The sequence below is a fragment of the Paramormyrops kingsleyae genome, chromosome 3 (genome assembly GCF_048594095.1).
Source record: "Paramormyrops kingsleyae isolate MSU_618 chromosome 3, PKINGS_0.4, whole genome shotgun sequence".
NCBI lineage: Eukaryota > Metazoa > Chordata > Actinopteri > Osteoglossiformes > Mormyridae > Paramormyrops > Paramormyrops kingsleyae.
Window position 1 is genome coordinate 7,548,265 of NC_132799.1, and position 23,352 is coordinate 7,571,616.

General features: G+C 46.9%; 1 protein-coding gene across 4 annotated transcripts; it reads left to right on the forward strand.

Annotated features, from left to right (window-relative positions):
* The first annotated feature begins 1,896 nt into the window (after nucleotides 1–1,896).
* On the forward strand, nucleotides 1,897–21,854 carry abch1 (ATP-binding cassette, sub-family H, member 1). 4 transcript variants are annotated; one of them, XM_072709520.1, is made up of 21 exons: nucleotides 1,897–1,981; nucleotides 2,080–2,210; nucleotides 3,827–3,975; nucleotides 4,180–4,339; nucleotides 4,583–4,737; nucleotides 6,629–6,736; nucleotides 8,895–8,988; nucleotides 11,221–11,295; nucleotides 11,516–11,699; nucleotides 13,301–13,397; nucleotides 13,521–13,689; nucleotides 14,206–14,306; nucleotides 14,808–14,878; nucleotides 15,096–15,145; nucleotides 15,333–15,389; nucleotides 15,500–15,570; nucleotides 15,667–15,755; nucleotides 16,298–16,401; nucleotides 18,136–18,295; nucleotides 18,413–18,517; nucleotides 19,737–21,854. In XM_072709520.1, exons 2-21 carry the CDS (start codon nucleotides 2,142–2,144, stop codon nucleotides 19,841–19,843), a joined length of 2,175 nt encoding a protein of 724 aa, XP_072565621.1. In that variant the 5' UTR covers nucleotides 1,897–1,981; nucleotides 2,080–2,141; the 3' UTR covers nucleotides 19,844–21,854. The 4 variants fall into 4 exon arrangements, with proteins under 4 accessions (XP_072565621.1, XP_072565623.1, XP_072565624.1 ...); XM_072709522.1 differs by lacking the exons at nucleotides 1,897–1,981; nucleotides 2,080–2,210 and adding exons at nucleotides 2,491–2,846; nucleotides 2,959–3,013; XM_072709523.1 differs by lacking the exons at nucleotides 1,897–1,981; nucleotides 2,080–2,210 and adding an exon at nucleotides 2,491–2,846.
* Nucleotides 21,855–23,352: the final 1,498 nt, after the last annotated feature.

Here is a 23,352-nt window from a genome sequence, read left to right on the forward strand (position 1 = left end):
TGATCTAACCATGTTTTTTGTTTTTTTTTTGCAAATTGTTTTTCCCAAGGGTAGTACTACGTTACTAATTATATAATACGGTGGTGATAGCTTGTCACCTGGCAGTATAGGCCACTAAAACCAAGAAATACCAGCAAGGTTAATTAAAGAATGAAGCACACAAACAGGGCTGTGTCTGCTTTTTCAGAGACCCTTCTAGGCTGACTCGGAGTCAATACATTTCCCGGGGGGGCAGGGGCACCGTAAGGGGGGGACTTAAGATGATTCCAAATGAGAGGAGTTCGTAAAAAAAAAAAAAGGAAAATAATTGGACTGGTGCAGACTGGGGGCTCAAAAAGATACGCTTTCATGGGGTCCAAAACTTCTAGCTGCACTCCGGGCTGGGGGATGGGGGGCTCCCACGATATATTAAGTCGACTATGGGGGAGGGTCCCTCTCGGGTGATTTCTTTGCTCAGGGACTTTGACGGGGCTCCCTCGTGCTAACTGGGCCTGAGGCAGCTACTGTGTCGCACACAATATCGTAATTTTTAGAAAAGCGTCTTAAACATTTTTAAGCGTCTTAAAAAATTTTATGTTATAAAAGCAGCATATTGTAAACCAATGCATTTCTTCACATTAATACATCCTGTAATATGTCAGAAAAAACAATGCAATGTCATAATACCAGATGACAACTGAACTATATTATGACATTTAGTGCATGGGATTATGGGTAAATACAAAATACAGTGAGCTACTTATGCTCCTCCACCCAACCGTTTTCAGGTTCTTTATTTTGCTGATCTGATACCTCTTCTTTCTCTATTCCTCTTTGCTGATCTGCTACTGTAACTGTTCCCCACCATGGCTGTTTGTGTCATCCAAAGCTTAAGAATTGAGTGCTTTTTTTTTTTTTAAAGGTTACCACTGGATAACACTCATTTTGAAGTTATTCACGAAGCATCTTAAGGCTATAAGTAGCTCCTAATTTGCCTATTTAGGAGAAATAATGGGCGTGTCAGTCCTAAATGTAGGACCCTCTTTTTTATTTTATTTATTTATTTATTTACTAAAAGCAATTCACAAACCCCTTAGCACTAAAAGTAGCACCTAAGTCTGGGAGAACTAAAAGTAGTCCAGAGGACTCCTAAGTCACTAAGACCAATTCACTAACAACCGCAAAATGGCTGCTTTCAATCCACGTCGCAATGTCTTGGAAACATTAAACAAACACTGAATTGCCTAAAGGATACCTCCTCAGTCAGGAGGGAATAATGATTGTTATGGAGCTTGTGAGGGATGCAATAACATCTCCAACAAACTGAAACAGCCCAATCATACAGTCGGAACTGCATATAGTGATCACGTCTGTCTGAGTGAAATTGATCACTATATGCGGATTATCATTGTAAGCGACTTTTCTGTTTATGTCTCAGGCAAATGAGTCCGCACTTTCTTTACATTGAACCGCATTTTTGTTTGGTGTTGACATTACAAGCAAAGTTTTACTTCTGAATCTGACTCATCACTGCAAGGGCGTAACTTTGGCTGGAACATTGGGGGGTTGAGGTCTCCACCCATTACGGGGGAAACATGATTATTGGGGGAGTTGTATTAGCTGGTTTTTATTTATTGGGGTGGGGGCTACAACCCCCCCATCCCCCCCATAATTTACGCCCATGCATCACCGTGTGTATTATATTTAACTTTTACTTAAACATAAATCTGTTTAATCCGATCACTTTCCATGACTTGTATTTCACGCATAGATTAAATGCACTCCACAGCATCGCCTGTTCCCGATGGCATGGAATGGCTAGTAATTAGATGAAACTTGTCGGTAATACTATCGACAGCAGGGACACGGGATACTGTAAATGTAGCAGCTGGGGGGGGGGCGACCGCGGCGCGTTTCATTAATGAAACTCAAAGGATTTGAATAGCCTATCCAAAGAACGACACGACGTAAAGGAAAGTGTGAACTAGACCTTTGGGGTTTTGTAAGTGCTCATATAAAAATGATAATCCTCGCGACATGTTCTGCATATTTTTACCCGCAGTACTTGCTTATCACGGTTTTCTCCTTGGTATCGCGAAGCACATTAACCTGCCCGCATCTGCCTCCTCCGCTCCGGCGTGCCTTTGCCCCACACCCCCTCAATGATGGCGGTAGATGGTACCGGTGATGTCCTGAAAGCCCCGCTCGAAGACACAGAGATGGACGATCGGGTAAAGCAAATATGCATAATGTTTATGTCGCAACGAAATACATCGGCGTATACAATATATTAATATATATATGAAATACGGTTATACGTACGTGCCAATTACCAGATCGGCTAAGCAACAGAAACGCTGGATTTATGCCCCGACAGCGGGACCCAATAATGAAATGAGAAATTAATAATGAACATAAACATAAAGTCTATGTTATTATAAGAATGAATTAAAGTCGCGGATGCTGCGATGACGCATTGCCCCGAAACGGGAAAAACCTCATTCGGGAGAAAAGAGCGCATAGAAATCTGCATGTCAAACGTCACTTTCTGTGCGAGTGGCGCCGCATTTCTCAATTCTTGTGTTTTAAAAATAGCTCAGAGAGAATTTTTTTAAATCGATTTTTAAAAAGAGACTTATCTTGCCATAACTCCAGTGCAACATACCGTATTTAAGGACACATTACTGGGCCGAGTGTAGTGTTTTTATTTTGCTGCAGCTGAGACCTGTATAAAAGTAAAGCAGATTATTTGTAAGAATCCGAATAACTAAATCGAATAAACAAGGAGAAAATTCTGTAGCAATCAGCAAGACCTGGAAGGAATTGCGTGTAGTCGGATCAGTCGTCTTTTGAAGTTAATTAAGCAGGTGAGTCGGGAACATGCCAACGTTTGCTCGTATCAGTCCGACCTGTTCCGCCACTGTCGCGCTGCTCGATTGCGGCTATCAGCTGATCTGCGCTCACTTTCAATCGTGGAAGGTTGTTCTGCCGCTGGGGTTCGGCAACTTCGGTCGCCCGAGTGACCTCTTTCACGGTGAGTTTAGTCAGGGTGACCCCTCAGTGGTGCATCATAATTAAATTAATGTAATATTACGTAATCTGATAGCGTGTTGCATTATGTTGTTGATATATTAGTAAGCTTGATAATAAAAGTGAAACGTGTCTACAGTATTCACAGTCACACTATCGTGTCCCGTCTGATGCAAAACACGGCTTTAATATTGTGAAAATTAAATGAACCGATAACTGAAAGTTCCTATTTTGTGACAGTCTGAGAAGCCGAGTTCAACACAATGCAGCTCGAGGGTGTGTTTTTATAAGCGAAACCGACCCGATTTAAAATTACATTTAACTATACAGTTGGACTCAAAAGTTCATGGAAGAAATGTGAACGACAGAAGAATGCATGTGGCGAAAAAGCGCTAAGGATTACGGATTATGGCCCATATGACCTAATTTCGGTGATTGACGATTCGGAGCTGTTGCTATGATACCGTCTAGTGAGATCAGAACATCACCCATATTTTGTTGCCCAGGTTTAAATGACACCTTCTGCTTGAATGCTGTCTGGTTCATATCTAACAGGAACTGCATAATTGATAAGAAGTGGCTGCTGTTTAGTTGTGCTGCACAACTGGCTTATGGTTCCCTTAGGTAAATTTTGCCTGATTGTCGGTTGGCTCTAGAAACTCAAAAGAGAGTCACTTTAAATCGTCTGGGCAAATTAACAGGTGCTCAGATCTTAGCTTTTTAACCTGGATATTCACTCAGCTCAATACTGTAGTAGGAAAGATGCATTTTTGGGCTTGCTTGCTGTCCCCTGATATCTGTCCTGCCTTTACTGCAGACCGTCCCAAGCAGGATGAAGCAGGATGTTGAGTCGGGCACCACGCTGGAATCTGGAACAGCTGCTATACAGTGCAGGGATGTCTGCAGGTCCTATGGCAAGCTGAGGGTACTGAACGACCTCAATCTGACCGTGCTACAGGGACAAATGTGAGTGCCGCCAATCAGCTTCCCCTTTTGTCCATGCCTTTATGTTTAACATTGAGGGAAAATGTCCACCCCTGTATAGTGCAGAGAACATGCCAGGCTGGTTCATCGTAAAAACATGATCTGTCTGTGGGTCCCCAAGGACCAGATTGGGAAAGACTAAAATATCTTATTGACGTTCTGTTGCACCCTTGTTCCTTCAAATAGCTACGGCTTGCTGGGGCCGAGCGGCTGCGGCAAGACCACGCTGCTGAAGTGCATCGTGGGAACGCTGAAGATCTCACGGGGTCACATCACCGTCCTGGGGAAGCCCCCTGCCTCTCCCGGACATGGGGTACCCGGTAGGATGGTCGGGTACATGCCCCAGGTAGGGGTCAACACGTTGAAAGGAACTGATAGAGCAAGTCAGACATGTTTTCAGACTCTGGGAAGGATCCCTCAGGTCATGTTTGCTTGTGGCTTTCAGTCTGTCAGTCTCCTCACCTCTTTCTCCTTGGACTTGAGAGCTTGGTGGAGGCTGAGCTGGATAGCAGTCGCTAAAAGCTCCTAAACCTAAATCGTACATAGTCCAAACCTCCAAGCGGAAGTTCATTTCAGTTGTCCTTCTCAGGATCTGGCCTTGTACAATGAGTTCACCATCAGCGATACCTTGTGGTTCTTCGGCCGCATCCACGGCCTCTCTGGAAAGGAAACGCAGACCCGGATGCAATTCCTCATCGATTTCCTGGATCTGCCTCAGAAATCCATCCTGATCCGGAAACTCAGGTAAGCACCTGCTTCTATTTTCGTCCTGTCCTGTTTTTGCCTTCACTTGTGTTCTTTCGTTAATCCGTGCTCGTGGGCCTCCAAAAACAGAGCAGCCGTGGACCACGTGGTCAATTTTGTGCCATTAGAGCTGTCTTGTCTCTAAAGTCATCCAGAAATAGTAAGGTTATTGTACGGGATATTATGCAAGATGTCCTGCAGATGTGTGAGATGTTGTACAGTGTGATTAATACTGGAAAGTGCTGATGCAGCGGTTGTTCGGAATCAGCTATGGATAAGCTGAGTGACGGTTGGCCACGTTTTGAGAGAAGAGGAAGGCTTGTCATGCACCAAGCTTTCAAATATAATTTCTTTTGGGCTATTTCAGTTGCCAGAAGCCTCTTTATTATAAAAGTGAATAATTGTCATTGTTGTCACACCACAGCGCACAACAATGAAATGTGTCCTCTGCATTTAGCCCATATGTGACACAGCAGTGGGCACCTATTATTTAGCACCTGGGAGCCATCCAGGGGGCCTTGCTGGTCAGGGCTTCGAACCAGCAACCTTTCAAGCGCACTTCCCTAACAATTAGGCCACCACTGGCCCACTGGGGATGTTGATGGTGAAATGCTTGAGGAGTTGTTGACTGGGGGAGGGGAGTGGTAAAATGTTATTGAACATGGATAATTATTTAGTTGAGGCCCCCTTTTGGCAGAGGCCCCTGTTTTTCAGCCTGGGTAAACCCCCACATTAAAGTGTCCCTGATAGCGGGCAGGGCTGTGAAACGGTTAATAATAACTTAATTTGTCAGTGTCTCTGGGGGGGCGAGGTCAACGGCAGTCTGAATACACCAGATCAAATCTCCGGTTTATCCCGCCCCCCAGCTTGCCATCTCTGAGCTCTCATTGGTGGCCTGGCTTTTCAATCTCAGACCATGTGACATGAATTCCAGTTGGGCGACATGAACGCCTTGGCGTGGGAGACAAGAGGTCGCCTTCACCAGCAGCCTTTCAGCCTTTCATTCATTTGCATCCAATCAGGGCATTGACTGTCGATAACCTTTCCTCAGAAGCCACCAATCCCATTCATTTTCCCACAGGCTTGAAACAGGATCTAGAAGAGCTCTATTGTGCTCATTTTCCAGTAAAAGAAGCACCGGCCTCATTAGCGGATCATTCCGACGCCAGTACATCATGACTAATTGTTTCCTCGTCCTGTTAAACAACTGGGGCATCGCTCTGGAGGGCTCACTTCCAGTGGCACCAGCGTGACGTGCCGGACGCCTCGGTGTTCCTGCAGCCTCTGTCACGTGGCGCGCCTCGTTAGCGCTCATAAACGGCAAGAAAATAAAATGCTCGGCATGGCGTCACGACGTTGGACGCCCAGCTAAACTGAGGGAGGTGGGAGTGGTCTGGCTGGTTCTCGCTGTCTCTCAGCTGTCAATCAGCTGTCTCTTAAATGGCACAGAAATACAAGTCAGTCTTTTGTTTACCTGACAGAATGTAATGCATTAACCTCATGAACTGCAGGCTTGCAAGTTTTAAAGGTACTATGTAGTACAACTGTTAAGTTTTTTAAAAAGTAAAAACCTAAAAAATGTTTTTAAAAAAATTATGTGTGCAAGCACATAGGAATTCTTTGGTTTTCTCATGTCGTGGGTTGTTTGCCAATGAGACACTTACACCAATTGTCATACCTGAGGCATTTAGCAAAAGTGACACTCAAAGGTCACAATTCCTATGTGATTCTTGGTATTTGAACTCACAACCTTTGCGTTACTAGCACAGTGCCGTACTTGCTGAGCTGCAGGACCTGATAGGAGCTTGTTGTGTAAGACCAGGATTGTGTTGAGGCAATTAAGGAATCAGATGTGATTTATTTCTCTGTCTCTGGCCCCTCCCCCCCACAGTGGAGGGCAGAAGCGGAGAGTGTCACTGGGTGCCGCCTTGCTCCAAAACCCCGAGCTGCTGATCCTGGACGAACCCACCGTAGGGGTAGACCCCGTGTTACGCGCCAAGTAAGTGATTCCAGACTTGCTTTATAAGCAGAGGCCACACCCACAATGCTGGACCCCACCCCCATGCTCTTCATCCTGCACATTTTGCCGCCCACAGTTACACAGTTCTCCTGTTTACGATACATAGTTCAGTTTACATTACAGTACACAGTTCTCCTGTTTACGATATACAGTTCTCCTGTTTATGATACATAGTTCTCCTGTTTACGATACATAGTTCAGTTTACATTACAGTACACAGTTCTCCTGTTTACGATACACAGTTCAGTTTACATTACAGTACACAGTTCTCCTGTTTAAGATACACAGTTCAGTTTACGTTACACAGTTCTCCTGTTTACGATACACAGTTCAGTTTACATTACACAGTTCTTCTGTTTACGATACACCGTTCAGTTACGATGCACAGTTCAGTTTACGTTACACAGTTCTCCTGTTTACGATACACCGTTCAGTTACGATACACAGTTCAGTTTACGTTACACAGTTCTTCTGTTTACGATACACCGTTCAGTTTACATTACACAGTTCTTCTGTTTACGATACACCGTTCAGTTACGATACACAGTTCAGTTTACGTTACACAGTTCTTTTGTTTACGTTACACAGTTCATTTTACGTTACACAGTTCTCCTGTTTATGATACACAGTTCAGTTTATTATACATAGTTCCGTTAACAATCCACAATTCAGTTTATGATATGCAGTTCTTCTATCTATGACGCACAAATCTTCTGTTTACAATGCAAGGTTCTTCAGTTTACAACGGACAGTTCTGTTTGCAATACAGAGATCTTCTGTTTACGCTATGCACTTCTGTTTACACAGTTCTTCCTCTGCTCTGCTCACTAGTTGCTCTGAATCCTGACTAAGCCCTAACCCCCAAACTTGCTTTTGTTGCTTGTCTTCATCCTGACAGCCTCCCTCTCCAGCCCTGAGCCTGTGACGTACTCTGTGAACTAGTTATGTTCCCAGTTAGTTTGTGCCGTTGACTGGATGAACGACACGTACGCTGAGTGCGAAACTTGGGGCAGCTCACATGAGTATTGAGATCCGTTTGCATTAATCTGCCCTTTTGTTACATAATTTGCTGAAGGGCTTTCATTTTATTTTAATTGTTACTGGTTTTCCCAAGTGGGCTTTATGCTATTAAATATGCAAGATGAAATAAATCCCTCTTACATGGCTTAGCACATGGGTGCAATTGTGGTTCTCTAATAGGACCTGCGATTGTGGTTCTCTAACAGGACCTGCGCTTGTGGTTCTCTAACAGGACCTGCGTTTGTGGTTCTCTAACAGGACCTGCGCTTGAGCATTCGCATTTTTAGCACACACCATTATCCAAAGCAACTTATATTTTTGAGAAAGCAGGGCCAGCCAGTTCCTGAAGCACCTGGGGGTTAAGGGCCTTGTTCAGGGGCCCAACAGTGAATTTACTCATTCCGATCATAGGCACCGCATCCTAGCCCGCTGAGCCACACACCACCCTCATAGCCTGTTCGTTAGCCTTTAGCAACTTTAGGTGACATAAAACCGAATGGTGGCTTAGTGCTTAGCACTGTAGCCTCACACTTCCTGGGCTGTGGGCGGCCTGGTCTCTGTGTGGCTTTGCACGTGCTCCCTGTGTTTGACTGTGCTCCTTCTTCACAGGGAAAGGCTTAGGGGACTTGGTGCCTTTGATTTGTTTGCTGTGAATGTGTGCTCTGTGATGAACTGGCTTCACATCCAGGGAGTTCTACCTTGTCCTTCCTTGAACATGCTCCAGGTTTGCAGAGATCTGGAACTGGATGAACAGCTATGAAGAATAGATGCATGGTGTCCTCCCATTTCATTGTAAAAGCATAAATAGCTATGGCAGTTTCGGTTGAACGTGAGAATAGTGATTGTGTCATCAGGACGAGGGTTAAAAACATTGGTTGTTCCCATAAAGGGTTTTGCTGATCCCCATAGACCAGTGTTTCCCAATCTGGTCCTCTGGGAGCCACAGACAGTCAATGTTTTTGCTCCCTCTGGGAGCTGGGAGGGAGCAAAAATGTGACCTGTGGATATGGGCCAGACTGAGAAACACTGCCCTAGACACTTTGCAGGACACTGACCTTTCTCAGAACCCCACGCTAAGCTCTCACCCCTAATCCATGCCTTGCCTCCACACGCCCAGGATCTGGCAGCACCTGGTGGAGATCGTGAAGGACGGGCAGGTGTCCGTCATCATCACCACGCACTACATCGAGGAGGCCGGGCAAGCCCACGTGGTAAGTGGGAGTGCTCCAAGCCGCTGTCCCTTCATGCTGTCTCCCCCCAGGGTAGCTGTGTGCAAGTGGAGTTTGAATGTTCTCCCAGTGGTGTTCAGGCTTCGTCCAGGTAAAGCCCAAAAAACGTACAGACTAACATGTTAGGGAAACCGGTGACCCTGAATTGTATGATAGTGTGCGAGTGTGTGTGAGTGTGTGCGAGTGTGTGTGAGTGTGTGCGAGTGTGTGTGAGTGTGTGCGAGTGTGTGTGAGTGTGTGTGAGTGTGTGCGCTGCAATGGCCTGGCATCCCCTCCAGCGTGTCCCCTGCCTTGCGTCCTGAGCTAGACACAGAACGCGGAACACATCAGAACAAGAGGGAGCAAAAAATCATGTCCACTCGTCTGTTTGCTAGAGAAAAGCTCGAGTGTAACCTTTTGTTTAAAAAAAAAAAAAACACGGACATATTTCAGGCTTTAATTAATAAAACTTTATCGGTTTACATTAAATCGCACGTAGGTAATCTGTTCATGATTATGAATCTGCATTCATAATGATGCTCCATGGTTCTGTTATGCAGCAGTTATAGAACCAGGGTGCCTAAGGAGTTTTATTAATGTTCAAAGCTGAATAGTAATATTGATATTGTTATAACTGTGTAAAGTATCGTTTATTTGTGCCGTGCACTACATGGGTGATATGAAATGGCTCATTTAGCAGGTGTGAACCACTGGGTGCTTCACAGGAGAAGACGACCCCCCCAGATGTGTTTTCACTTTTTCCGGCATTGTCCTTTCTATTCTTGCAACCACCCTGCAATGTGACGGACTACCGTGCTCAAGAGCACGAAAAAGGGTGCAGATTCACAAGCAAGATGCCAGAAAGCAGATCTTAGGAAGGAAGCCGTTCTTGGGCTCGGGGGGAATTAAAATACAGAACCAAAACTAGTTTGGGGAAATCACTTCAGTGTTCATACGGGCTGGGGTTGGGTTGAGTTTTTAACGGCTGATCTTCAGAGACCCAGACTTTTTTGCTTTCAGAAGAGGGACAGAAGGTCGAGCAGCCCGGCCGCCACGATTCCTGTCCCCGAGTAAACAGAGGCAGGTGCCGGCCGAGGAGGCGGCCGAAGTTCTCGGTGGTTTTATTGATCGGCTTTTGCTGCCGCCAGCTCTCAGCGTGGAGGCCATCTGCTCCAGCACAAAAGCCTTCGGCAGATTATGACGTGAAAGTCAGTGAGTCAATGCGGGCGACCACTTCCTCACAGCTTCAGTGGCCGTGAAGCCGCGCCACTATCCTCAAACGCTCTCTGGCCGAGATTTCTGAAGACTGCAAAACTCTTTTTTTCCCCCCCAAGTACACAATAAGGCCCAAGTAGATGAACAAACTCCCGGACGATTTAAACAATGGTGTATACACCTGCAGGTAACATCAAACACGAAGAGTTCACCCTTCTCCACTTGGTGGGAGAACAGCACTGGCAGCCGTCATGTGACATTACCTTTAAGGATGGTGCCATGGGGACATTACCTTTAAGAATGATACCATGTGACCTAATGATACATTTACCAGACTCTTTTTATGAAGAACCAGTGATTTTTCTGCCTCAGTCAGCTGATACCTGGGGGTGAATCTACGATATTTAGCGTAGTGGAGCGTGTTCTTCCTGGTGGTAAATAAAGTTTTTGGATATACGTCTCTAAATGTCTTATGTCTGCCCAGCACTGCTCCTGGAGATCCATCCCCTGCAGAGTTTAGGCGCAGCCACAATTTAACACACCTGATACAGATAATCAGGCCCTTCTGTAGCATCTCAGAATTAGACCCAACTCAGCTTCAGGGTAGCCGGTGCTAATGTCACAATGTCGTAATGTCACAATGTCATAATGTCATAATGTCATAATGTCACAATGTCGTAATGTCGTAATGTCGTAATGTCATAATGTCGTAATGTCACAATGTCATAATGTCATAATGTCCTGTCCTAAGGGGTCAGTGAATGGGACAAAGGAGAGGAGAACTTGATGGTCATTTTTGGCAAAACATGAAACTGGTTACCAGTATCCTTCTATACATTTTCTGAAACCACTTATCCTGTTCAGGGTAGCCGGGGTAATATAAAAGCCTCTTTGTTTTGCACTGTTCGCATACTTTTGTACAACACATGACTTCTAACCTTAACACAATGAGTGTCAGTATGACACGTGGTGTCTGCGCTTGTCTCTGGGGGGGCTCAAGCTGTCTGTCTCCCCCCACAGGTAGGGCTGATGCGTAATGGCCGTCTGCTGGCGGAAGCCCCCCCGGACGCGCTCATGACGCAGCACAGCGTGACGGTGTGTGGAGCGGGTTCCGGGTTCGGGGTGGGAGGGGGGGTTGAGGCTTTTTAGTGAGCTCCCCCCCCCTTCATCATGGCCATGCTATCTGGCGCTGTGCCTTTGAACAAACCCGAATGAGCTTGATACGTAATTATTAAACATAAAGCATAATAATAAACCGAGCTGTGAGCGTGCTCAAGCCCCCCCCCCCGGTGACAGCAGGTGTGCTGTGTCGCAGACGCTGGAGGCCGTCTTCCTGCAGCTATGCGAGTCCTCGGACCAGACGGGCCACAAGCCCTGCACGAGCAGCCCCCAGGACCTGCGCACAGAGGACAGCCAGTCGTCCGAGGGCAGCCGGGACGAGAGCCGGCCCATCCTGAGTGAGGCGGCGACTTCCTCCACCCAGGACTCCGAACTGACACGTATGTTTTATTTATCGTGTGCAGTGTATATCCTCGCAGTGAGATTCCACTGTCCACCTGCAAGCATGCAGTGTGTATCCTCGCAGTGAGATTCCACTGTCCACCTGCAAGCATGCACTGTGTATCCTCGCAGTGAGATTCCACTGTCTACCTGCAAGCATGCAGTGTGTATCCTCGCAGTGAGATTCCACTGTCCACCTGCAAGCATGCAGTGTGTATCCTCGCAGTGAGATTCCACTGTCCACCTGCAAGCATGCACTGTGTATCCTCGCAGTGAGATTCCACTGTCCACCTACAAGCATGCACTGTGTATTCTCGCAGTGAGATTCCACTGTCCACCTGCAAGCATGCACTGTGTATCCTCGCAGTGAGATTCCACTGTCTACCTGCAAGCATGCAGTGTGTATCCTCGCAGTGAGATTCCACTGTCCACCTGCAAGCATGCACTGTGTATCCTCGCAGTGAGATTCCACTGTCTACCTGCAAGCATGCAGTGTGTATCCTCGCAGTGAGATTCCACTGTCCACCTGCAAGCATGCAGTGTGTATCCTCGCAGTGAGATTCCACTGTCCACCTGCAAGCATGCACTGTGTATCCTCGCAGTGAGATTACACTGTCCACCTGCAAGCATGCAGTGTGTATCCTCGCAGTGAGATTCCACTGTCCACCTGCAAGCATGCACTGTGTATCCTCGCAGTGAGATTCCACTGTCCACCTACAAGCATGCACTGTGTATTCTCGCAGTGAGATTCCACTGTCCACCTGCAAGCATGCACTGTGTATCCTCGCAGTGAGATTCCACTGTCCATCTGCAAGCATGCAGTGTGTATCCTCGCGGTGAGATTCCACTGTCCACCTGCAAGCATGCAGTGTGTATCCTCGCAGTGAGATTCCACTGTCCACCTGCAAGCATGCAGTGTGTATCCTCGCAGTGAGATTCCACTGTCCACCTGCAAGCATGCAGTGTGTTTCCTCGCAGTGAGATTCCACTGTCCACCTGCATCCAGGATTATGCTTATAAGGAAATAATAACAAAGCAATAAATGAGATAACAGTACAAATAAAAAATAACAAGAAAATTAGACTGCAAAGTAAGACAATAAAAACTGAGAGTGAGGGTATCTTTAGTTGTAAATTAAATGTACGATGAAACTGTGGAATGGTATTAAGTTTGTAGACAGTAAATGTAATTTAAATGTTAATTTAGTTTTTATTCAGGGCTTGATAGGGTGGCGCAGTGGCACAGTAGTTAGCACTGCTTCCTCACAGCAGAAAGGTCCCGGGTTCGGTCCCTTTGTTTATGTGGGTTTCGTCTGGGGGCTCCGGTTTCCTCCCACCGTCCAAAAGCGTGCAGGTTAGGTTGATTGGCGAGTCTAAATTGGCCTTGTGAGCTCGTGAGCCCTGTGGTGTGTTGCCCAGGGTTGGTTCCAGTCCCCCCTGCAACCCCAGTTGGGATTAAATGGTTACAGTGATGGATGGATTGGGACCTAAGTGCCTTTTTTGAGTGGTGCCAGGTTTATATGCTGAAATGTTCATGCTTACTATTGATCACAATTTTGAGTGTTTCTCTGGCCTGCGTGCATGACTGTGCGTCTCTGCAGCGGACTGGAAGGTGAGGGCGTGGCACATAACCCCGAAGTGGCGTAACATCACAGCCTTGATGATCAAGACGATGGTGCGGATGAAGAGGTTGCCAGGGTGAGGAGGAGATGGGAGGCATCGGCTCACCGTCCAATCGGAACTCTTGCCTTTGCATAATTAATGAGGCTTTAAAGACACAGGCACCCATGGAACGACACTGATGTGCCGCCATCTCCACAGCTTCCTGTGTTTCCAGTTCCTCCTACCTGTCATCCAGATCTCCCTGATGTGCCTGTGCATTGGCGGGGACCCCCGGGGCATCCCCGTGGCTGTGGTCAACAACGAGACCAGCGGCGACTTCTACAGTCGGACGCTGCTCTCCTTCCTGGATAATTCCAGCATTCAGCAGGTGTGGGGCTTTTTTCAGGGTGGGAGGCGAGGGTGTTTAATCCCGACAGGTTTTGCCGCAAAGCGAGGCCTGCAGAGGGGTTGCCAAGCCACCACTGGTATTCGGATGTTCGGATGCATTTGACGGGTTTTATGTTGAGGTGACTGTGAACGGAGATGATTCAATATGGGTTCTAGAACCTGGCCTTTGTGGGGGTCGCCCACTGCTGGGTTTGAGTAAAGCGATGGCTCACCCATTGGAGATGAGTCATTGTATTTATGTCATTGTACTGTATACAATTATGCTAACCGTCCTGTTAATGTGCCGATTGATCATTAGATGGTGACTGAATTACTCCTGCAGTATAAAGTGAAAAACGGCATAGAGTGCATCAGTGACTCAGATAGTACAATGCAAATGAATTAAACAGTACAGAGTAAATGACTCACGCAGTATAAATTACTCTCACTAATATTCGGATTTTCAGACAGTGTAAAGTGAAGGTGTGAATCATACATGTATCTGCCCCACCTGCAGGTGGAGCTGTCCCACGCAGAGGCCTTTGCTGGGGCTTATGATGGCCAGTACTGGGCAATCATTGGCTTTGGAAAGAACTTCTCCAGCTACTTAATGAAGAGGTGATGCTGCCGTCTTCGTTGGCATGGAAGCCCCACCTTTGTCACCAGAGCAAAGATCATGTGCCCTGGGAGATGATGCACACTGGGCTTCTAAGAATGTGTGATTAGTATGGGGGGGGGCACTGATAAATATCTGCCCAGTCTGTTGCTAGGGTGGGGGCGGCATGCAGCCCTTTGTTATCAACAACACTGGTGCAGGAGTTCGGAGGCATTTGATCTGTATCACACAGCCTGGGGTGAAAAGTCCAGTCTGATCAGTTCTTGGAGGCTCACATGTTCTGATCACATGATCCAGTCACATGTTCCTTCTCTTAATGAGTGAGCCATTCGTCTGACTGAATAAAACTGAGAGGAACTCATTAATCATTAATGGGCCCGAGTTACACTTATGTCTGTATTTCTCGTGTTTAGAATGGTGAACGAATATAATGTACAAATTATGTACGAATGGCTTCATCATCCAGGAAGTTCTGCCTTTCATAGTGTCTCTTTCTTAAACAGAATTTTGCAACCCCGAGTTACGAGGGACATCGTGGAGGGAGGCTCCGTTCATGTGTGGCTGGACCTGACTAGTGAGTTTCTGCTGTGGCTCCGTTCAAGTTTCCATCAAAAACAAGAAAACTTTACTCTGGCCTCTAGATGGCGCTGTTTGCACACAGACACACAAACAAGCCAATGGGAGAAAAAACACCCAGAGAAATAAAGTGAAAAATGTGTCTCTGCTAAAGGTCCTTATTTCAACTCTCTTAATCTGTGCATTTGGCTGTGATGCTTGTCTTTTACTTCCAGATCGACAGATTGCCATCATGCTCCAGAAAAAGGTGCAAGAGGCATTTGAGGTATTTAAAGGGGACTTTCAGGTTGTGATGCAGATCTTGGGACTTCGCCACAGCTGTAGAGCTGACTTTGTGCTGGAATTCCCATCTAGATAGATAGATAGATAGATAGATAGATTCATTCATTCATTCATTCATTCATTAATTTATTCACAGTTCTCCACCACCCCCCCTTGGTCATTTTCCACAGGCCTTCGTTCAGAAGAAACTGGGCACCATGTCCTACCTGGTCTCCTTGCCTGTCAAGGTAAGTCAGCTGATTGTTTCGTAAACCACTGAAAAATTGACTTTGACCATGGTGACCATAGCCGCCCAACCCCCCCCCCCCCCCCCCCATCTGTGATGCGCTGCCCATAGTTCGAAGAGCCCATTTACGGCACCAAGAACACAGACTTTACCACCTTTGTGACTCCCGGAGCCATTCTAAGGTACTGATTCATCAGCGTGGCCTTCGGAAAAGGAAAATGCCAGCTGCGCTTTACTGCTTGACAAATGCCTGATGTGGGGCTCTGCTGTCTCCTCAGCATTACCTTCTACCTGGCAGTTGGGCTGACTGCCCTGTCCTTTGTGCTTGAGAGGAAGGAGGGTCTTCTCGACAGGTGCTGTGTAGCAGGTGAGAAATACCACTGCCTCTTATTGAAGAAATGTTGCCATCTGCTGGTGGGAATCTATATTGACAGGAGCATTACAACGTTTGTCAATTATTCAATCTCATAAAATCCCAACCCCATTAAGATGTCTGTGGTCTGCATCCTAAAGCTGTCCAGCTGTCCAGTCTCTGAGTGGTCAAAAGTCTTGTGATATCTAGGTGGTGGAACGATCCCTCCCGAGTCAGAATCTCTGAGTCCCCTCCACTCTTGATGAAAATGTAAAAAGTGGTGAATAATTAGTTTGTACATTTGTTGGGCAAACGCATAGTACAAATATGAGATATGGCAGTGTTATTTTAAGTGGTGTCCACTAGGGGGCAGTAGAACCACTTTCTTTTCTCTTTCGCTCACCCACATAAATTCTCAAATGCCTATTTAATCTTGCATAGATCTCGATGTTACATTGTGAAGACAAATGAAAGGGTACCACTGACATGAGATTAGAGCAAATTCGCATGTGAGGGTGGGGGTGTCTTCAGTGTTCCTGATTGGTCTTGTCTTGCAGGTGTGAGCTGCTTGGAGACCATGCTGGCCCACCTCTTCTCCCAGCTGTTCATCATCAGTGTCCAGATATCCCTGATGCTCCTCTTTATTTTCCTCGTCTTCAAGGTGTGTCTGGAAATGTCTGGGTGTGGGCACAGATTCACGCTCCAGCACGGGCTCTCGTGAACCCACACTCACGTGCTCACATACCCCCGGGGGTTCCCACCACGTCACGCAGACGCTGTGTCATCACATCCGTGCACCCCCCACCACCACTGCCCTGATTCGCTCATTAATTTATGACGGGCGGTAAACGAGTTGATTTTTCGCTCAGGAGAGGCAGAGATGAGAGAAAAACCATGTTCAGTTTGTTCTCTTGGCCTGAGTGCACAGGAGTGAATGTACCTGTACTGTCTGGGAGGGACTCTGATAACTCCCGTACCAAACATGGTGCCTGATGTGGGGCGGGTCACATGACCAGTTTGTTTTTGTTTTATGGCTTTTGAGGGTCATTGCTTTTTCACCTTTGGACCTTATGCACAGTGTTCACTGAGGTGCCCTGGATGTAAAAATGACGCCTTACTTTTGGTTTTGAATAAAATCATGAGGTGAGCAAAAATACGATGATATTTTAGTATTATTTAGAGTTTAGGGCTCCGGTGGGGGGTTTACATCAGGTTTGGCGGGGGGGGGGGGGGGTGGTCGGCTGTGGAAACCCCCCTTCTGTGGCCTTAAACCCAGCTAAACATTAGTACAACCAGAGGGAGATTGGAGTGAGGGCTTCTGGGAACTCCTGCGAGGTCGTGGCTTCCGCGTGGGATGGATTCCTGCGGAGAGAGCAAACGAATGGCGATGCGGGGAATGAGAGGGTTACGGATCTGACACAGCCCGCTAGCGGGGGGGCTGACATTTATGGCTTGACGGAGACAGATAGACGGCACTGACATTTCACCGTAACTGACACCGCGGGGGAAAAAAACGAAGCATAACGGCACTCGATGGGAATTTGCGAGGGCCGTCAGGCACTGCTTCCAAATAGCTGCTCCGAGTTTGACAGTAACCAAGCAAAGGTAGAGTAATCGCCCTGACAACCGGCTGATTGCTGTGGCGACCGCTGGCCTGGCCTTTATTCTGCTCTATTTCTGTCGTGTGTTAGCTGAACCCTGCGAGGCTGCAGGCCACACCCCTCCCCGTGGTGGGCTGCATTATTTATGATCCCACCCCCCCACAACCACTCCCCTTCCTTTCCCTTCACCTGTATTAATGTTACGATGAGAGAGATCGAATGAACTCAAGCCAACAGAAGCGGTAGTCATTAAGATATTTGAGATTGTATCCAGGTAAAAAAAAGAAATATTGATACAATAAAACGGCAAATGAGTTTTGTCAAAAGCTGGGGCAGTCTGGTAACAAGCAGCCCGAAATTTACCACTGACCTGGGGGGGGGGTGGCCTTGGTATATTTTGCCACCAACAGGGGAGGGGCCTCCTTGGTATATTTTGCCGCTGACTGGGAGGGGGTATATTATATATTATAACAATCATGATCAACCAGTTCTCCACCAATGAAAAAAAGCATAACCTGCTTAATTATTTTCTGCGATCCTGCGATTGGCCTGGATACAGTCTGAGATCGATGGGCGGGTTGGACATCCCTGGTATATAGGGTCTATATCGCAGGGTTGGGGAAGAAAGACCGGCCCTCACAAGACCGGCCCTCACAAGACCGCCGCTCACAAGACAGGCGCTCACAAGACCGCCCCACTAACCAAATCCCAAACTTCCCAATGGCCAGTCCACGCCTGGATGGAAGAATTATGATATTTGTAGCTGTGACCTTTACACACTTTTTTTGTGGCAGGTTCCCAATGAGGGTCCGCTGGTGCTGGTCATCGCATTGATAGTCCTGCAGGGTGTGACTGGTATCACCTTCGGCCTGGTCATCTCAGCAGCCATCGACGACGAACAGTCGGCCAATCAGGCTGCCCTGGGCGTCTTCTACCCTAACCTCATCATCAGTGGTGGGTTCCAGTGGCTAATGCTTTTGAGTAATGGTCATTTTGAGCAAGCCAGGAGGCACCTGGAAGGCCATGCAGGTTCAGAGCTTTCTGTTATGACTTGCTCTTCCACTTCTGTAGGTATCATCTGGCCTGTGGAGTGTATCCCATACCCTTTACGCTACCTGAGCCTGGTCCTGCCCCAGACCTATGCCTCTGAAGCCCTGCGCTGCATCATGTACAGAGGTGACCTTCTTTTCCAGCATAGTGCAGCACCACTGCCATGCGTAAGTCATTAGCACAGCTCCACATGGTGCATTGAAACAGAGGAAAGCCAGTACCCTCCAAAGAATATCCTGGGAAATGCTGCCCTCTAGTGAGCAGGAGGACTCCAAAAGCACTCGCTCGCAAAAGAAATGAATTTTTGTGAGTATGATTAATACAAACAGCCTCGCTGCGACTGGGAAGTGCTGGCCCAGCATGTTTAGGCTCTAAAGCTTCACCGGACTCGCTGTTATGAGAGCTGTTATTTTTGTTTACATGCATTACAGCTACTGTTGCTATTGTTGCTATCAGTTAACAACTTAACAAGGAGGTCAGTACCACGTTAGCACCAACCATGCTCTTTGGATATTTCTTTCCTCTGGCTGTCATCACACTGGGTTTTGTTATGCTTCCCCCCCCCCATCTTAATTATTGAACAGCCATCTTAATATTTAAGTCTTCGCTGTCAGCTGTGGTCCGTGTTCATTGGTACAGTATCCACCCCCCCCTCCCCCCCCCCGCTGCGCACACCTCGACCCTATTGGATATCTTGTGCATGGCCCCTGTTGTCACAACAACCGTGATGTCAGGAAACATTTTCTAAATGGCAGCTAGAAAGCTCAGGTGGCTGGACTCAGGTGAGCACGCGGTCGTGCCCCCCCCCCTAACAGCCGCTTCCCCTGCCTCGTACATGGAGCCTAATTACGTCCAAAGGTCATTCTGCGTTATTGACGAGGCCATTCTGTGAACAAGATGTTCCGGTCACCTGTCAGTCAGATACTCAATCCTATGCTAGTATAGGTTCCTATGAATGAGATCTATAAGAAACAGGGAGCCAACGGCTGATATATCGCTAACTGTGGTGGTGAATGTATTTTAACGAGCTGGATTAGATTTCCATGATGTTCGTTGAGGTGTTTCATGGGGATTGTCACAGACAGCAGGGTTGCCATCTCACGCTGCTGGCGTGACACTCGCGCTTTCAGACTCTCACTGTCATGCAAGAAATCTTATGGCAAATCTGTATTATTCCAATATAAACCTAAAATTAGCTACATCAAATGCGTTGGGGTAGTTTACAAACTCTACAGACTATTTAACAGATAATAAACTCCTATATACATTTAAATGTGTGTACAGACTTGTCTCGAATTGTCAGCTCTGATGCAGGGTCTCTTCGTCTGGTTTTGTCATTCCACAGGGTGGGACCTGTCACGGATGATGGTGTGGCGTGGCTTCGTGGTCACCTTGGGGTGGAACACCTTCTTCCTGGTCCTGGCCATGGTCATCCTCAAGCTGCGCACCTGAGGGGCGGGATTGGGGAACGTCATGCCGTCGTGGGCACGTTTGGTGTCGGGGAGTGTCGCTAGGCAAGGTGCAGGCTCCACAGAGTGGAACAGGCCTCACTGGCTAAACTTCTTGTTTGCCTGGTGGGGGGGGGGGGGGGGTATTTACCCCCCTCATTGCTTCTCCCTCCTCATGCCCACATTGGCTGGGACCGGTGCTGTGTGATTATTGACATATATTACCTCTGGACTTCCTGTCAGCCTTAAAAGGGTTGATTTTACAAAGGCTATTTTGGGTGTGAGGACTTGATTACTGTAGCTAATCACAGAAAAAAAATTACATATAGTATATGAGAGAAGCAGAGATATATATATTCCTTTTTCACTACATTTGTACATATTGTACTCTGGTGACACCCAAAGGTGAGAGAACCATCGTGTGATGGGTTGAAATAGTCTAATGACGTTAAAAATCTACCTTTTAGTTGCATGTAAAACGGCATTGGACCCTGATGCCAGTTTTCTAATATGGTGCCAAGTAAAAACAGGACTGAACCGGACCAGGATTTTATTCATGTATTTGTGTCAGGAACCAAGACTGGGCCTTTAACCGCAAGACCATGACACAAGTAATGAGGCCGACCCTCGATGATTAGTTGCTGTATTGATTGACCTCATAATGCAGCATCCAAGTGCTTTGAGACAAAACCAGCAATAAACCCAATAAAAAAGCACAAATACCAGCTATATTTAAAATTATTACATAAATTAAAAGTGACCTAGCTAATAATTTCCTGGCGCTTACCACAGGCAAAAAGAGTCAGATGGATTTTTATTTTTTAAATTATAGGGCACAGCTAGCTGTAAAGATTTGACATATTACAAAGTGTAGACTACGAAGATAAATGTTTTTCATGTCATACTACACAAACCTCGGGTGAGAAGTACATTAATGGACATGCAAAACGGTGTTCTGTATGACGTTCCTCTTGTGTAGGCCGGCACAACAATTAGCCAATCAGGGGGCCTCACCATGGAAACGGTTGTAGGTGGGTCTCTGTGTCTGCAGCTTCCTTATATGGCGCAGGGCTGTGAAATGATGAAGGGAAAACAAACGTATGTGTCCTGGTGAGGCCAGATGATGGAAACATTACGTCTGTGACCACTGACCGCTAACAATGACTCCTCCCTTCCTCAAAAGACTGCTGCTGTGCCCGTCGGCTCCACTTATATTTGGCTGTCTTCACCAGTAGTAGAGCTGGAATTAGGGGTGGTGGAGGGCCCCCTCTGGTTGTTGGTGGTAATGCAGCATACCCATGCCTACTGCTTTCATCACAGAAAAATATAATGTTATGTTAATTACCTCACAAGAGCTCATTCTCTCAAGATTTCATGTCTGCTGAATTTCTTTGTGCCACTGAGGAATAAGAGGCCCTGACCATGTTTACAATTGGGCCATCGAGGCCGAAGGGAGCTTCTGATTGGTACCAGTCCAATGGTCCAAAGTTGAGACTTGCTTGTGTGTTTTCCAACATCTGGTATTTTTTTAAATGTATTTTTCTCTGAATTTTATTAAACATGACAAAGCAAATTGATTCATCATCTGAACACTTTTTGGAGACACATCAGCTGACAAGTCTGAGGAAATATACGTAATTGTAAACCAAATGTATTTCGGGACGTTTGATGGGACGGGAATGTTATTAAACTGTCAAGACTGCTGGGGACTGATTTTTACCAACAGAGGGGTGGGGAACGGGATATCATAGTACCCAATCTGGACCTGGATCAGCGAGGACTTTCATCCTGTGTTGCAAATGACACGACACTGTAGTGTGTTGTGCCGCATGATACTTAACCTTATAACACTGCTGTTTTACCCCCCCTCTGTGTCCCGCCCCCTACATTATTTTGAGGAGAAAATAACAGATTTCCTCTGCATGGTGTCATGTTCTCTCTTCATGTTTTTACCCAGATGCCCATGCTAACATGGCACTGAGTTCCTGGAGACCAGGGATTTTGGGGGGGGGGGGGGGGGGGGCGGGTGCAGCATGTATGCGGTCTTTGTAATCGGTTAATCAGCTGACTGGGAGATTAATCGCTCGGGGAAATAATTGCCTCCGATTGTCTTGCTGATGGTTCCTTCGGAGGAGTGCGAATGGGGTGGGGGTGGGGGGGGGTGCTGAGCCCAGGGTCATTCCATGGTTCCGGTGGCCTTGGCGTGCTGTGTTCGCTGTAGCGGTGTTTTGTGTTTTGGGTCCCAGGCCACCTCCTCCAGTCTCCTCCCACCTCTTGTTCACTTTTGAAACAATAAATCTTTGTATGTAATGTTTGTGGGTCTCTCATTTCCTTCAGTTTTTATTCCTGATTTTTATTCCTGACTGTATTTGCTGTGAAGCTTTTAAAACTGCAATTTCATGACTACTCTTTGCATATAAATACTAAAGAAATATAAAAACAATACACATTAAAGATGCTAATAAACTGCAGCTCCATAACACTGGCACCCCCCGCCCCCCCCCCTCCCCAGCCACTTGCTGCCCCTCATCCCCTCAACCACCACTTTTGTGTCCTATTAGCATTTCAAAACAGCCCTCATATCCTGACCCCTCCTTCACTTTTGATATGGTCCCGCCCCCCCCCCCCAGGCAGTGGAGATTTTCCCCTGTGGGACGAGTCTGCAGCCACGCTAATTAAACATTATTTAACTTAGTTGTAAAGCCCATGACATAGGTTACATTTACTCGTAATGGGATATATATTTCTCAGAATGCTACGCCGTCATTAATTTTCCATCACCATTCATCATCATTTCATTACCTCTATAACTGCTTCGGCTCACTGTGAAAGTGAGTTTGCTTTTTTTTAAATTTTTTTATTAGTACCTATCATGGGTGTAGCTAGATGTTCTGGGTCCCCTAACCCAAGGTTTCTCAACCCAGTCCTCGGGGACCACCAGACGGTCCATGTTTTTGCTCTCTCCCAATTGGCAGGGAATTGGGAGAGAGCAAAAACATGGACCGTCTGGTGGTCCCCGAGGACTGGGTTGAGAAACCCTGCCCTAACTGTCATTATGTGTAAACACAAAAAGAGAAATTGTAACAGAAAAGACCAGTAATACATTTGTCTTTTAAGACTTATGGCATAACTTTAATTTAGGGCCCCTTCTGGTCCACCCCCCGCTCCCCACCCACGGGGCTGCCCATCTCCCTTGGTCACAGACATGAGTCGTACTTTTTTGGTCACAAACACATTTTACCACCAAATCGACTGTCACCTCCCTTCCCCCATATACTGGTGTGAAGCTCGCGGCAGTTTTGGTCCACACCCAACTTGCCAGGTGACACGACCTGCGTCACAATGTCCTGCACGAGTCATGAGGGTGTCTTATCGTCACCGTTTGCCAGTGAGCGTGTCACTTAATATGTGCTCGGACCTGTGGTGCTAATCCTCAGACAGAATGGGTCACCAGTGGGACCACTGCCGTACTGCTGTACTGGTGCCAGCAGAATCTGTGTAGCTGCTGTCTGG

Excerpts from the sequence above, each read along its gene's own strand:
- abch1 (XM_072709520.1), top strand. The coding sequence starts at position 2,142 with ATGATGGCGGTAGATGGTACCGGTGATGTCCTGAAAGCCCCGCTCGAA. Across the intron at positions 2,211-3,826 it reads ACACAGAGATGGACGATCGG|ACCGTCCCAAGCAGGATGAA; the intron begins GTAAAGCAAATA and ends CCTTTACTGCAG. Across the intron at positions 15,571-15,666 it reads ACTCCCGGAGCCATTCTAAG|CATTACCTTCTACCTGGCAG; the intron begins GTACTGATTCAT and ends CTGTCTCCTCAG.